The sequence below is a fragment of the Bacidia gigantensis genome (assembly GCF_019456465.1).
Source record: "Bacidia gigantensis strain McMullin 20006 chromosome Unknown contig_278, whole genome shotgun sequence".
Classification (NCBI taxonomy): Eukaryota; Fungi; Ascomycota; class Lecanoromycetes; order Lecanorales; family Ramalinaceae; genus Bacidia; species Bacidia gigantensis.
Genome location: NW_025408606.1, coordinates 370,598 through 385,600, shown reverse-complemented (window position 1 = coordinate 385,600; position 15,003 = coordinate 370,598). Strand labels below are relative to the sequence as shown.

The window sequence follows — 15,003 nt, the reverse complement described above, 5'->3', positions numbered from 1 at the left end:
ATTTGGCCTCGAGGCCAGGTCTTCAGCTGCATGTACCAATCAATCAATGACGACCGCATTGAGATGCCACATCTAGACAGCTAACGTAGATGAGATAACAACCGTAAAGATTACACACGGCGTAAGACAATGCCCGATTGGAAAACGTCGTGTTCAATCTGATTGGTCAATTAGGAGCTGCACTAAGCGATGCGACTCAAAGCGGCTACATCTAGGGCTGAGATCGTGATACCCTTATCGATATATTTGCATATGCCAGTACTTTGAATTTTGGGAGGCTTAATACTGCCCCAGCGAGCACCGCTCGACCATGGTCTCATCTCCTTTGAGTATTGACCTTTAAGTCCCCAAGATGTCCAAACAGGAACGACATAAGGGGGGCCAAAAGCCTCCCAGAAACCCTCCAATCGCATAAGTGGGTATAGCTGCGCCCTTTGTACTCTTCGTTCATTAAACGACGTTTGATGTACCCATACTGATTATTCTTCTCGTAGCTGATCCTCGCTTTGCAAATCTCAACAACGACCCACGCTTTCGCCTCCCTTCCAAGAAAAGTACTCATGTCTCCCTCGACGATCGGTTTGCGCACATGCTGCGAGATGACCGCTTCTCTACCAGAGCCAAAGTTGATAGATATGGTCGGCGGCTTCCTAAAGAGAAGGTTGGCAGGAATAGAGATCTAGAGCGTTTCTACAGGGCTCAAGGAAAGCTGAAGCCATCACAACAACGATTAGAAATAGAGAGCGTAACTTCAGAAGAAGAGAAGTCGTCTTCAAGTGACGATGATGTTACGTCATCTTCTGAAGATGAAGGAAGCCTAGATAATGAAGAGGAAGAAATCTTCGGTATCTTACAACAACAAGATGCACAAGGGAATGATCAGATACCTGATGGCGAGATATCAAGGCGTCTGGCGGTCGTGAATCTGGACTGGGACAATGTGCGCGCCGCGGACCTCATGGCTGTCTTGAACAGCTTCATTCCTAGCGGTCGCGGCAGAATTGAGCGGGTTTCAATCTATCCCAGCGAATTTGGTAAAGAGAGGATGGAGAGGGAGGAAACGGAAGGTCCACCAAAGGAAATCTTTAGCAATCAAAAGCAGGCCGACAAGCAACTCGAAGAGGCTTCTAGCGAACTGGAAGTTTCAGATGACAAGGACGAAGATCTAGAGGAAGGTTCTGTAGAGGACGAAGGAGAAGGAGACGAGGAGATTAAAGAGTCTTTGCTTCAAGAGGATTCAGGAAAAGATTTCAATTCAGCGCATCTCCGTCGCTATCAGCTTGAGCGCCTTCGTTACTATTATGCTGTCATAAAGTGCTCATCCGCTGATGTTGCGCAAACGATTTACGAGGCTGTAGATGGAACAGAGTATCTCAGTACAGCAAACTTCTTCGACCTGCGCTATATTTCCGACGAGACTGATTTCTCCGAGGACAGACCCCGTGATGAGTGTAAACGCGTGCCAGACGGCTATAAGCCAACAGAATTTGTCACGGATGCTCTACAACATAGCAAAGTAAGACTGACCTGGGATGCGGATGATACAGAGAGGAAAGAAGCGCAAAAGCGAGCTTTCACTGGTGGTAAGAAGAACGTCGACGATAATGATCTGAAAGCGTATCTTGGGAGTGACACTTCCGAGGACGAGGAGCCGGCTCTGGTAGAATTCGAGACTAAGAATTCTTTTTCTGTAGAAAGATCTAACGAGCTTGAAGCTGAGAAAACTGCTCAGCCAAAGTTATCAAAGAAAGAAACAGAGCGTCGTAAGATGAGAGCACTTTTAGGGCTACCTTCAGAGCCAGCATCTGCAAAAGCCCATGACAACAGCGAGGTTAGTGACATGCAAGTCACTTTCACATCCGGATTGAGTTCGGACAAGAAGGGTTCCGTTTTCGAGAACACGCCCGAAGAAGCGCAGGAGACCACAGTCGAAAAATATATCCGGAGAGAAAAGGAGCGGAAGGCACGGCGGAAGGACAAAATGAAATCAAAGCGGACTGACCCCGACGTAGCTGTCTCTGATGACGATCAAGACTCAGACGCTGTAGACACAGGAAAAGCTCGTCGCCAGAATGATGCAAGCAATGAAGCAAACGAGGACTTGGGATTCGACGACCCTTTCTTCACAAATGAAACCCGCCCTCCCGCAAAGATTGATACAAAAAAGTCAAAGAAAAAGAGAAACAACGACTCACGGTCCCTCTCACCACCTCCTCAAACCCCACTTGATAATTTCGACACCCCCAATAATAACGATGACGACAACGAAAATCACTTCTCCCTCCCCCTCCTAAACCGTGCTCAGAAACTGACCTCCAACCCTAACTCCAAGTCCAAAAAACGCAAACTGAAACACCATCTCAGTGACCGCGACCGCGCCGCCCTCGCCGCCCAGCAGAAGGATACATTCGAGATCAATGTTGAAGATGAAAGATTTAGGGGAATCTTTGAGAGGCCGGAGTTTGCCGTTGATCCGAGCCATTCGAGGTTTATGGGGACGGAGGGGATGGGAAAGGTTTTGGAGAAGGTGAGGAAGGGGAGAGAGGATGTTGGTAGGGATGACGGTACGGGAAGAGATAGGGAGAGGGGCGAAGGGGGGGCAAAGGGGGATAAGAGGAACAGAGGTGGGAAAGGAGATAGGGGTGAGAACGGGGTCGGTGAGGGCGAGATTGAAAGGTTGGTGAAAAGGGTCAAGGGTCACTCGTCTGGGAAGTAGCGGATAGCAACATTTTCCTGGTTGGAATGAAACGACTGATATAGCATTTTTTGGAAGTGATGAAGAAGAAGCCTGTGTTATGATCCACGAAGGTGATGATCTAGACATCTACCGGATGGCTTGGACATGATGCCTTCCACACCTACTACCGCACGCGCACCTTCTCCTCTCAGCGAGAATTCTGTCTATTCATACGTATCATCGCTTCACGGAACTTTCTCCAGGTCATCCAAGACGCTCGTCAAATCCCAGCATTGCATCCTCCTTGACAAGTACGATAGCAACCACCAAACCTCTCCTCCGTATCCTGTGTGGAGACAACTTTCAATTAAACCCCCAGGCCTTCGTGAGAAAGGAGTTTTTCATGCTGTATTCCTACTTGGAAGTCGTCAGTTTCAATTGAAACAGCAATGGCGATCGTGCATGGGGTATGTGCTATAGAGATCAAACGAGAAGGGCTACAGCATAAAACACCGTCATGGCACGTGTGAGCATCTCTGGTGATGGTGGGAGTCAGACGAAGCAAAACGTACCCAGCATGATACTTAGCTAGCAGTTGATTCATATTAAACATTATTATTTCGACTCAGTAAGTATGTATATCCTCGTTCCATTACTTCCGAGTATGTCAACCCCACTCGGGGATATCAACAGAACCAAGTTTTCTCAATGAGTAATTCGTGAGCTTTGGCCGAGTCTCTTTTGTACAGCTCGTGAAAATAGACAATCAACCAAATCGGAAGTGAGCCTCGGTCACGGTGCACGACGCGGCGGCCAACTTTCAAGGATCCGAAATCAAGAGAATGAGATGGGCTCGCAGACTGAACATCCCCCTTCCTCGTGACAATCCGATGGCGCGGTAATGAAACCCTTTGCTCTCGACCCGGGATAAACCCATCTAGGTTGCTCGGGTGCTTAACGCTCGAACCTGCATGTGACAGCCGTATGGTGGTAGCTGCCGAAGGAACAAAAAGCGACAGTGCCGATATGCCGGCGGTATCGGAACGTCCGTGAGTAAGCGTGTGCTGCAAAGGGCAGCAGTGACAACTTCCGATTCCCAATCTGGGATTTCGGAGACGTTGACACCCGCGTCGCGGAAGGGATCCAGCTGCTGATCAACGATGGGAGGCGGTGGGCGAACGCTGCATTCACCCGGTGCGGTGCATATCTGCCAGCGTGCTGGGATCGTTCGGGTAGAAGAAAAATGGTGTTTTCTTGATCCTACCACCGCCCTGATCGAGCGGGTGCAATGTCTAGGTGGCGTATACTGAAGATAGTACATGGGGAAATCGTGACCCGTAGCAGTCTAATGCATAATTCATGCATCAGTATCTGTTTTGAGATTGCCCCTGCAGGAAGCGTTGGAAGATCTCTGTAGGCGCCCGAATCGGCGTCGTTCTCCAGCCCGCTCGAACAGGCCCACATTTCACATCTGCGACTCCACATTCACGTTTGCGTCATCCGGGATGAATTGGGTTTGAACTTTCCTGTCAGAATGTGCGTCAGGCTGCAGGACGGGTGGGCCTGTGGCTGCGTGTCGTAGGCATGTCGCAGCTTGTGAACGTCCAAATCATCCATCCATTGCGCGTCGCAAAAATAGCTGCCTTTGATGAGCATTCCGTGAATCATGTTGCCGTGCTCGAGTGCGAGTCACTCGCACTCTTGGGCCGCTCGGTCAGTCGCTCGATGTCGTCACCCCAGCTGTCGCGCTGAGACCTCCGGCTGATGCAGGATGATCGTGTTTCCTGGACGGTGTTCGCGCGCTGCTGATTGCCCCCGCAAGAGAAGATATCGATGATGAGGGCTTTGCAAGCAACGCGAGATGTGACGATGTAGATGATTGAGTTCCAAAACCCCATAAGAGAAAGGACGATGCCTGCAATGTAGGCAAGAGCGATGTTGGTTTGTCCAGGATTCGCGAGCGCGTAGAGACGGTTGGCGGAGGAAGGGACCTGAGAGAGATTGTCAATTTCGAGCTTCCTGCGAGAGTTAGATTGCCATGTACATACCCATGTAACAAGCATAGAGACAAAAAATAAGATCGCGACTTTCGTGTAACCCCAAGCGGCTCTGTTGGCCTCCATTGCAGCGCGATTCTTGCGAGCTTGAGCCGAAAGCATGCTCGCCGGCATAGACGGTCTAGTCGAGTGCGGTGGCGAGGCGACTGAAACCGAGTACTGCTCGAAGCCTTTGGTTTTCTTCAAGCTTGCCTTCTCCATATCACTAGGGAGAGGGGCAAAAGACTCCTGGATGCCTCTAAGCGGAAGCGAGTTGTTGACTTCACTCGTCACTGCAATCTGCGTAGTCTTGATCCACGAGTCGTAAGTCGTATTGGGATTGATGCTAAACTCGCGCAGTTCGCGACGTTTCCTGAATATTTCGGCCCCTGAAGATACATAGATTGTGAAGGCCGCGAGAATGGCAATCCTACACATAACGTTCAACGCTGAGTCTTACAAGAAGGTCGGCCGACTTACCAAGCAGGACCGTAAAGAAGCGCGATTCGTAAGTAATCCCATTCTGCTGAGATCCAGCACCACAGCTATCGCGCGTTAGTGGATTTGAGCTTTCCCACGGTAGGAGGTTTCTTACGACTGCCGGTCCGTATATCTTGCCCTTGGCGTGAGTTTCCACAAAGAGCAAGATGATGGCGCAGATGCACGGGATCCCATAACAGAGAGCGTGGTATCTCCACTCCAATGCCTTCAATTGCTGAGCATTGTACTTCTTGAACAAGGTCAAATAGACATTGAATGCCATGGCCAGGTTCCAGAAAGCATCAGCTGGGACAAACCTGCGACTGAATTAGCGGATCGCCGTCGAGCTTCGAGGATGACATTACATTTGTATCAAGAAAGCCTGAAACTGGCACAGGTGTGAGTCCTGGCCTGCCTTGATACCTGATTCGGATATCAAGGTCCCAATATTGCAGAGGGTATTGCCCCATGAAGCGTAGAAGATGAGACGATTGACCGGTCGTCGGAAGTCATGGGAGTAGATGAAAGTGAAGAAGATAAACACGGTGCCAACCAGCGAGAAGCATGACGCCACTCGTTCAATGGTCTCCAAAGCATTGCGCTGTCCATTCGTCAATGGTGCCATCTTCTAAATCTCAAACAATCCAAAAATTTGTCAACCAGAGACAGGGAAGATCTTTCCGAATTAGAGCCACATCAGAAGGCAGATCCTGGACGATTGTATTTATGGACAGTGATCACTCATGACAATAAAGGAAACATAAAGCAGGCTGGCGTGACCGTAGCTGAGGTTTAGTCAGGTTCGACAGCTGGAGTAGCAGAGTGTATAGGGCAGCTCTACTGGACACTAGGAAGAAAGAAAAGAGAGCAGGCGTTTTTAGCTAACAAGCCTTCTTGCATATTGCCCGACACGATGTAGCCCAGAGGAGATTTCGGGAGGTGGCATGATTGGGTTGTGGCGCGTTCAGCTATTGTTGGATGCTCTTCGACTGCGTCGACTAGCAGCAGCCCTCCCCAAACGACACGGCCGCGTAGGTGGTCAGGGTCAGCATCGGCGCACGGGGAAGCGAGGGCCACAGCGTATACGGAAAGCAAGGAGGCAGCGTACCACATGTCAACTTGCAGGAAGGTCGCAGTCTGCTGACTTCTGAGGGTGGCAGGCTCCAAAACTACTGGAGGACCGTCAGATGTGGTGTGACGGGAGGTATGCAGTCGTATATGCGGTCAGCATTCGTTCGCTCGTTTTTGATTAGCTTGTCGGTTAGTCAGACCATTCTTTAGGCATGGTGTTCTTCACGAGCCTGCGCTAAAGAGGACCCCGCCTTCCTCCAAGTTCCTCGTGGGCTTCTGGACCCGGAGGGAGAAGGATCAAGAGGCTTGATTTTGCCCGCTCAATGCTAGCATGATGGCCATTATCGGTTAGCTGCTGCCTGGACTGCTTCTAAAATGGTCAATAATGATGTGCTGTGTTCGCTCGCTTTATCGCGCCTCCCGCTTCTATATCTGGCTGACACACGCACCAACACCAGCAACTTTATTCAAGCACCACCAGTCTTAGCCCTCTTAGACAAGGCTACATTCCACCATCGAAGTCCAGACCGCTGTAGATCTGGCCCCAGGTGTCTTTCTGCACAGTATGCAATGCAGTTGTCATCAAAATAGGTCTTACTCTCCCGCATGTGGAGTTCAGTAATACTGACCCTCCATTTTCCTTGCGGCGAATTTATCCTCCAATCTCTCGTCTTGGAAGCTTTGACGACTAGATTTCGCAAGTCGCAAGCAGTAAGTGCATCGAAGCGGTCCAATTTTGGAGCATTCATCCCCCATGATGTGGGGATTAGGCCTGATTTTTGGCTTGCCACATGTCATTTGGATCCTCTCAAATGTCCGCACGTTGATGGAATTGAGCAGTGATATGGGCGGGAGTAATCTCGCCCACGCAATTGTCCGAGACGCGGCTCAACTTTGCTTCCACTGATCTGTCTGGCACAAGGAATGTCACATCCAACATGATCAAGCCTGTTTCGAAACAGCTTGATCGAAATCGCGCAATGTGATCCTCCTTTGCCGCCCTTCCATGTTTAACTGTGCGCCCAAACGAAACAGTAGTTTAATAAGAAATAAAGGTGACAACCGTTGCAAGTGCTGGGGCCAAATGATGTGACACTGGTGCTTACATTGACAGTTAGCCAATTAAAGCTTGTACCCTCTCTCTATGCATATTCGTGATTGCATTCGAACTGCGTTACCCGTTACCCACCAGAAGAACACCATCCCGGTCCCGTTTTCCCGTGGTCGCCGCCATGCATCTGTTCCTTATCCCTGAACACCGCGCTAAAACGCACGAGACTTGCATTGAATCACATCTAGGACGCACCGTCCCATCCTGTTGCCATTGAATCCCCTTCCCTGTCCCGTTCATTTTTGGTTCCACTGCCATTCTCGCGTTGTGCATCACGAGCAGCATTTGCAGGCTCCAGACCTAGCGCAAGACCCTCCGGCATGCTGTCGCTCCTCTCCTTGGACGCTCTCTGCTCCGCCCAAGCTCTATGGCTGATAAGGCTATAGATTGTAGCCTTTTCTCTCTCTCCGCCCCCTCGAAGCAAAGCTTCGTTGACGTCTGTAGCGACCTTCTGCCTCAGAGAAGGCTGCAGTAATTCCGCCAGGACAGGCGTGAGATTTTCTGGGGGGAAGATCAAAAGAGCCATGGCCAGCTCGAGGTCCCCAAGAAACTCGGTCTTTATTGAGGCGCGAGGTGCAAGGTAGGTAGTGGCGAAATCAAGGGCTGGAGTAATGTCGCCGTCAGGCTTAGCGGTAGCGTGACGAATCAGCTCAATGAGTTGAAGGCGGAGGAGGGCAAAGTGTAGGGATGCGTTTTTGTCTAGGAGCTTGTGTGGTTGTTAGCGTCGTCAAACATTGAAGACAGGTATGATTTTATTAGGTATGAAGTTGCTCAGACTGAAGACTGAAGTTTGGTTTGGTAATCATCAAGACCGAAGACGGCTATGAGTGGTGCATGAACTCTGGATCGCATCATGGCAACGACATAGTGTAAGGACAAAAAGCACACCCACCTGTGGATCCGCTTCGTTGATCTCTTCAATCGCTGTTTGAATATCGCCTGAATGGATAGCCTCTCTTATTTTGACCCTCTGTGCGATCGAATCTAGGTCAAGCTGTGGTTGTATATTCGCCTCCGCTGCGAATTTTTCAGCCGAAGAGGGATAGCCATTGCGGACTAGGTAGTCCATCACGATATGGTTGAAGTCACTATGAGACAGAATCCAAGTCAGCTTGAGGGCTACTTGAGAATTCTTCAGTTTCGCATCTTGTGACCCCAGAACTCGAAAAATCAGATGCCAAGTTAACTTGTGTTTCCGCAATGTTCATAGGAGAGATTCCCAACTTGAATGTTCAATCATCATGTTGTGACTTTGAGGAAGCTAGAAGTCTCGCAAATGTAACCTGACAGTGGAGACATACGCTTTGGAAACTCTGACATCTTCAAGTAGAGAATCGAAATGTTGCTTTGGGGGAGTGGCAGTGGACGTGGTAGTGGATGACATTGTGCGTGGTCGGTAATAATGAGGGAAGCTGGAAAGGGCTGAGGAGAAAGGCCTCTTAGCCTTTCAAAGACCACCAAGGTTCCCCCTTATGAATGTAGAAACTTGTGCGAATAAAACATAGTTGCCAAGTCAAATTCATGTGAAGTGATGGATGGGAAGAGCTCACGGCGGGAGCAAAACGTGAGAGACTTTTAGGGCTGAATGCCAAGCCTTCGGTGCCATTGTCAACAATAGGTGGTACAAGTCGTCCGATTTATCGTCATGGAAGGAAATCGTATACAATAAGTCTAATGTAACGTTCACATTCAACAGTCTCTTCGTTTTGCTGACTAGTCATGAAATGGCCGTATGTCCTCTCCCTATATCATACGCCTTACAAGGCTGAGTTTTAATTCCCGGGGGCCTTTGTGGGTGATTTTACTGCCCCTCCAGCAAATTAATGTGAATATCGAATTAGCCAATTGTTCCGGCTTATTCGTACTTGCCTGACCAATAGAGAGAATCTGTAAAATCAAAAACTTTACGCAAGTTACATTCTATGCAACATTTCGCGCGAAAAATCCAGTCAATTGATTATCTCTCGGACTGCAGAGTCTTATCTCTCTACGGAAGGTGCCGTCAAAAGTTCTGACCTGTGAAAACTTGTCCCTATAAGGACCCCCGATAAGCCCTTATAAGCTTTACTTATGAGATCGCTCTAGGGGACCCTTCTAGGCGACCTATCCCCTAAAATATTAGTAAGGCTAAGATTTTACGCTAAATACTATACTTAGGGCTTTTTTTAATTAAGAATACTTTAACCTATTTAGGGAAAGCTTGTTATAAAAACTTTATTATTAAATAGCTAATAGTCGCTTATTTAACTTTAAAAACTTATAACTAGCTTTTTATATTAAGAATATGAAGCCTATAAACTTTCAAATTAATTAGACCTTGTTAAGTGGTCGAAATACAAAGTCGCTTTAACGAGCTTTACCTGAACAGGTTAGAATATTCCTAATTAAAGAAAGCCCTAAGTAGCCTGATAGGCAGGGTCAGAACTTTTGACGCCACCCTCCGTAATCATTTATCCTTCTTCCCTCCAAAAAACACTCACTCACGGTAGGTCAGATCTCAGGATCTAGAAGCAATGATATCTCTGTTGAAAGGTTGCTCTCAAAAGTTGAATAATGTCCTATTCCATTATGCCAGCCGTCCCCCACGTTCGCGTAGGCGTTGCAGCATTCGTCCTCCGCGCTCCAAACGACTCCCTATTGAGCTCATTCATTTTGATGGGCAAACGTCTTGGATCCCACGGATCTGGCACATGGGCCCTCCCAGGCGGGCACATTGAGCATGGTGAGACTTTCGAAGAATGTATCACACGCGAGATCATGGAAGAAACCGGATTGAGCGTGAAGAATGTGAGGTTTTTGACAGCGACGAATGATATCATGCCGGTGGAGGCAAAGCATTATGTAACGATATTCATGGTTTGCGAGAGAGAGGCTGCGAATGGGGCACAGGAGAGGGAGCCAGAGGTGAAGGAGCCAGAGAAGTGTGAAGGTTGGAAGTGGGTAAGTTGGGGGGAGCTGTTGGGTTGGGTAGGTAAGCATGGGGAGGGCAGCGAAGGTGAGGGGAGGAAGCTGTTCTTGCCGCTGGTGAATTTGGTGAGGCAGAGACCTGGTGTTAGGCCCACTGATGGCGATTATCAGTAATGCTGGATGATCGGTGCGCGGAGACAACGTTGTGGAGAGGATGACTTTTCTGAAGCACACCAAATCAATCTATTAGGGTACCCTGCTTATCATATAGTAACAGACCGTTGCTCAATCTCACTCAAAGAGAATTGGCCAGCGCAGTGAAATTATTGATACCGCCACATGATGGCCTGCTGCTTCTCTCATCCTCTGCTTCACTGAGATTCCCTTCTCCCAATATCAGGCATGTTCAATAACAAGTCAAGGCCAGACCATCCTAAACACCCTTTACGGCCAGTCCAACGCCAAATTCTCCTGCCCCTTTGAGTATTCGTGATGTTTACAAGCAGTCTTGGCTATACTGACAGCATCCATATCGAAGACCGACACCGGAAATTGGGCACGAAGGATAGTAGTTGTAAGTAGCCTGGTTCTCCCTATAAACCTCTGCTGAAAACCTAAAGTTGAGAGTCTTTTGGCAAGGTATCTGGCCGATATGAATGAGTTGTGCTTTCAAGTAATCATCACTAGAGTTGCCTGGAAGTCTGAAGTTGCCAATCATCTTGGTATCCAGATTGCGGGTCGATGCATATGTGACGTTGTCTGGAAGACTTTGTGTGATCTGCTCCACCTGAATGGTGGCTGGCGCAGAGTAAAAGGTCAGATTGCTGTCAGGCTCGATGTTGGGCTGGTAGCTGAAGTCCAGAGATGGATACCAGTGAGTCCTACCGGCGCACTCCACATTTTGGAAGGAGGCGATTGTGTCGATTCGCTGGAAACAACTGGAGCTATTGGCCCTGACGAAGGTCTCAAAGTAGTTCCGCTTGTTCTCCGAGCCAGTGAAGTTCTTGGACTTCGTATCATTGAAGCTATAGAGACCGTAGAAAGTTTCCGGGGCGACGATTTGAGGAGCGCAGCAGTTGTCATCTGGACAGTCAGCGCTGACTTGAGCCGAGAGGAGAGCAAGTGCTCCAGTGATGACGGCGAGCTTTGAATACATCGTGTAGGATTAGGTATAAGTGTGGTCGGGGTTCAAGGACTGCAATACAAATGGGCGGATAGAAGTAAAAGAAACGAGCAAGTGACGAGTTTATGAAAGAAGGAGAATGTCGGGGAGAAAAAGTATATCCAGAAGGAGAAATTTTGTAGTAGCTTTGAACGTGGCAGCATGATCAAAGAAGTGTGGAGAAACGTATGGAGAATGGATGGATTAGGCGAAGGAGCTCATGTCTCCACTGCGGTGCCAGACCTTGAGGTTAGCGTATCTCATGCAAGCCCATGACATCAGCTGTTGAGGTTCAAAGACTGGCAGTACGACCTGGAGCCTGGCCGTCAGCCAAGAAAGCTTCGGTCAAATACACATTTATCACGGTGCTCGTTCAGGAAGTGAAGTAATTTTCGTCAGGAGCGGCTAAATGCGCTTGGCCACGGCGGCTGGGGCGTCGTATCCCTGTTCCGTGGCGCCGGCAGAAGTGCGCTCCTTACATCACGAGTGCGTAAAATTGCTGGTGTACTCCCTGAAGGGCTTGGGGATGAAATTGAGGCAAAAAGGGGTGAATTTAACCTCATTCCTTTCTGAATTACACAAGTTTCAAGTCGTGACCTTTGTGAAAGAGTAAGTGGAGACAGGGTCTGCTGGTAGGGGCTCGCTAGGCTCCTTACCCTATGCTTGTACGACTTTGCATTGCATTCTGCAGGCTGCTGTCTGTTAGCCCCCTGGGCTCAGCCTTTACCTTGCAAGTTGAAGAGAAAACACTGTTGTGTCTTCACGGCTTTAGTACGCATTTTCCAACGTCTGTTTCGAGCTTCTCTCTGGAGCTGCAACCATAGCTTGTAGTAGATGTCGGTCCAGAAGGCAAATGATTCTTCTTTCGCGAATAACCACTACAAGTACGAAGTCCTTGCCGGCTACTTCTCGCAGGATGATCCAATCACTGTTGCGTCTGCGTACGATTATGTGTGCCATTGTTGCCTAGACAAGCTTTCCTTTCCCACAGATGCTCTGGCACTGACTTTCTTAGACTAAAGACAATTTTGGCCTGATTCCTCGCATTTACCACGAAAGTCAGCCTTCTTCTGAGCTTGACTCGAGTCGTCAATGGCGAAGCTTTGAACTCAACTTGTCCCGACTCAATACCATCAGTCATTCAATGGTCCACTACAAGCTTCTCTACATTGGTCGACATGGCCAAGGCGTACATAATGTCGCCGAATCCCGATACGGCAGGCTGGCGTGGGATGCGGAATACTCGAAATTGGATGGTGACGATCATGGACAATGGGTTGATGCACTTTTGACACCACTTGGAAGAACACAAGCGGAGAAAGCTTCGGCATTTTGGGCGTCTCTCATTTCCGCCGGTGCACCATTACCGGAGGCTTACTTTGTAAGCCCATTAGATCGCTGTCTTGCTACTGCGCAAATCACATTTGCTGAGCTATCACTACCGGAAGCCCGGAAATATCAACCAATCGTGAAAGAAGGTCTGCGAGAGATTATGGGGGTCCACACTTGCGACAAACGCAGTAGAGCCACTTTCATCAAAGCAAAGTATCCAGAAGTGATGATTGAAGAGGGGTTTGCCGCGGACGACAAGCTGTGGAGTAAAGGACACCGTGAAACAGATGCAGAGGCTGATATTCGGATCAGGCAAACTTTGAACGAGATATTCTCAAGTCATGCGGGATGTGAAGTGATAAGCTTGACAAGCCATTCTGGGGCAATTCGCTCGATTTTGAGGGTGTTAGGCCACAGAGAGTTCAGGCTGCCTACGGGGAGTGTGCTTCCGGTGCTGGTAAAAGCCGAGCAACTATTGTAGCGTTTAGAATTCAGCCATACCTCAAGAGATTTCAAGTGCTTGGTTTTGCCGAAGTGTGCCGAAAGAGTCCAAAAAGTGAATAGGCGCTTGAACGTGCCTATTTTGGTCTAGCTTATTCTGACTCGTCGTTTCCTTTTCTTGCTTTCCCAATTCCCAAACCATACCACTCTCTGACGACAAGCACCTCTATTACGCCACCGCATTTTCAGCCTTGTATCGAAAGTGTAAGCCAGTGATATGGATGAAAAGTTAGCGATGGCTGCGCGTGAAGGGCGCGAGGATGCGTTGGGCTATGTCCATTCAAGAAGAGATACCCACCGCCGACCAGGACGACGGGCTCTGCGACAATACATCTTCTTAGTCGTCTCGCTATTTGTTACCGTCATATATTTGATCCCCCGATGCCTACAACTGTTGAGCTCACCATCTCCACCACCTCCACCATTCGTTGCGGGGGCGTTTGAGGGCGTCTCCAACGCCACTAAGCTCGTTTCACTCGAAGCCCACATCATGAGCAAATGCCCTGACGCTCGAGACTGCCTCGTCGATCTCGTTGTTCCAGCTATGGAGCAAATCGTGGATAAAGTGGATTTCAAACTATCCTACATTGGGGAAGTTGGTGAAGACGACGCAGTCATCTGCAAGCATGGTCCGACCGAGTGCTTAGGCAATATGATGGGTCTCTGTGCCACCCAGTTGTTTCCAAACGATGTCAAAAGGTGGCTCGGATTCATGACTTGTATGATTATGGATTATAGCGACATCCCATCCCGAGACCTGGCTCAGCATTGTACTTTAGAACATGGTATCTCGTTTGACGACCTCAATGCTTGCATAAGTGAGGAAGGCAAGGGCCTGGATCTGTTGGCAGCAAGCGTAAAGAGTACACAAAAAGCAGGCGTTACGAAGAGTTGCACGGTTCGGGTGGCGGATGAGATTTGGTGCATAAGAGATGGGGCGCAGTGGAAGAATTGCTCGGATGGCCACGAGCCCAAAGATCTTGTGACCACCATAGAAAAGCTTTTTGGCCATTAGAAGCCAGTCGCGAGAATGGAAGCATTGACTTTGGGTATGGCAACATCTCTCTCCGCTTGTCCCACCTCAAAGCTTCTCGTTGAGCCTGCTGAAGTTTACATGGAACTCCACGAATGCTTACGGCACCGATGGACGATAGTTTGGGTATGTCGTCGAGTTACCTGTTTTGTAAGGAAAGACGCTAGACCGAGCTACTAAGCTTTTGTAACGCCCTCGACCAGCTAACACGGACTCTTTCTAAAGTGGGTCCTTCATCATTACGACTCACACAATCATCTGCATTCTCCATACGGTGCGTAATGAGGCTGGACACTGGAACTTTTCACCTTGCCGACGAGAAAACAGAGCTTCCAAAAGCTGAATGACTTGAGCTCCACTGTGCTCTACGAGACTCTTCTGTGGGTATCCACATCCTGCTCTGGAGTCGACAATCTTCAATTACGTTTGGATCAAAGCCTGAATGGGTCTGCCGTTCGTCATATCATCGTCTGGGCTTGCACTATCAAGCGCATAATTTTAACTTAGCTAAGGTCAACAAACGGTGTGTAGGGCTGCTCAGCCATGACCCAGATTTTGTTATCGCTTTCTCTTCCCACCTGATCTTGATCGCTGTCCTCTTTATTTTCACCTACCGCAATGCTTGTCATTGATTGTCCCCGGCCAGTCGACGATGAGAGCTGTTCAAAGACAAGCCACTGTGCTAATCACTGT

General features: G+C 48.9%; 5 protein-coding genes across 5 annotated transcripts; 3 read left to right on the top strand and 2 right to left on the bottom strand.

Moving 5' to 3' along the window:
- Window positions 1-589: 589 nt before the first annotated feature.
- On the top strand, window positions 590-2,716 carry KY384_007583 (uncharacterized protein; the record flags this gene model as incomplete). Its single annotated transcript, XM_044816074.1, has 1 exon — window positions 590-2,716. One exon carries the CDS (start codon window positions 590-592, stop codon window positions 2,714-2,716), a length of 2,127 nt encoding a protein of 708 aa, XP_044666714.1.
- Window positions 2,717-4,341: 1,625 nt separating this feature from the next.
- KY384_007582 (uncharacterized protein) lies at window positions 4,342-5,818 on the bottom strand (the record flags this gene model as incomplete). Its single annotated transcript, XM_044816073.1, has 5 exons — window positions 4,342-4,668; window positions 4,726-5,143; window positions 5,194-5,258; window positions 5,309-5,510; window positions 5,559-5,818. The coding sequence occupies 5 exons, from the start codon at window positions 5,816-5,818 to the stop codon at window positions 4,342-4,344; spliced, it is 1,272 nt and encodes a 423-aa protein (XP_044666713.1).
- Window positions 5,819-7,072: 1,254 nt separating this feature from the next.
- KY384_007581 (uncharacterized protein) lies at window positions 7,073-8,759 on the bottom strand (the record flags this gene model as incomplete). The annotated part of the gene is made up of 4 exons (XM_044816072.1): window positions 7,073-7,278; window positions 7,571-8,081; window positions 8,268-8,463; window positions 8,677-8,759. The coding sequence occupies 4 exons, from the start codon at window positions 8,757-8,759 to the stop codon at window positions 7,073-7,075; spliced, it is 996 nt and encodes a 331-aa protein (XP_044666712.1).
- Window positions 8,760-9,943: 1,184 nt separating this feature from the next.
- Window positions 9,944-11,432, top strand: KY384_007580 (uncharacterized protein; the record flags this gene model as incomplete). The annotated part of the gene is made up of 2 exons (XM_044816071.1): window positions 9,944-10,315; window positions 10,983-11,432. The coding sequence occupies 2 exons, from the start codon at window positions 9,944-9,946 to the stop codon at window positions 11,430-11,432; spliced, it is 822 nt and encodes a 273-aa protein (XP_044666711.1).
- An 846-nt stretch (window positions 11,433-12,278) lies between these two features.
- Window positions 12,279-14,292, top strand: KY384_007579 (uncharacterized protein; the record flags this gene model as incomplete). The annotated part of the gene is made up of 3 exons (XM_044816070.1): window positions 12,279-12,395; window positions 12,460-13,253; window positions 13,677-14,292. The coding sequence occupies 3 exons, from the start codon at window positions 12,279-12,281 to the stop codon at window positions 14,290-14,292; spliced, it is 1,527 nt and encodes a 508-aa protein (XP_044666710.1).
- Between the last annotated feature and the right edge of the window lie 711 nt (window positions 14,293-15,003).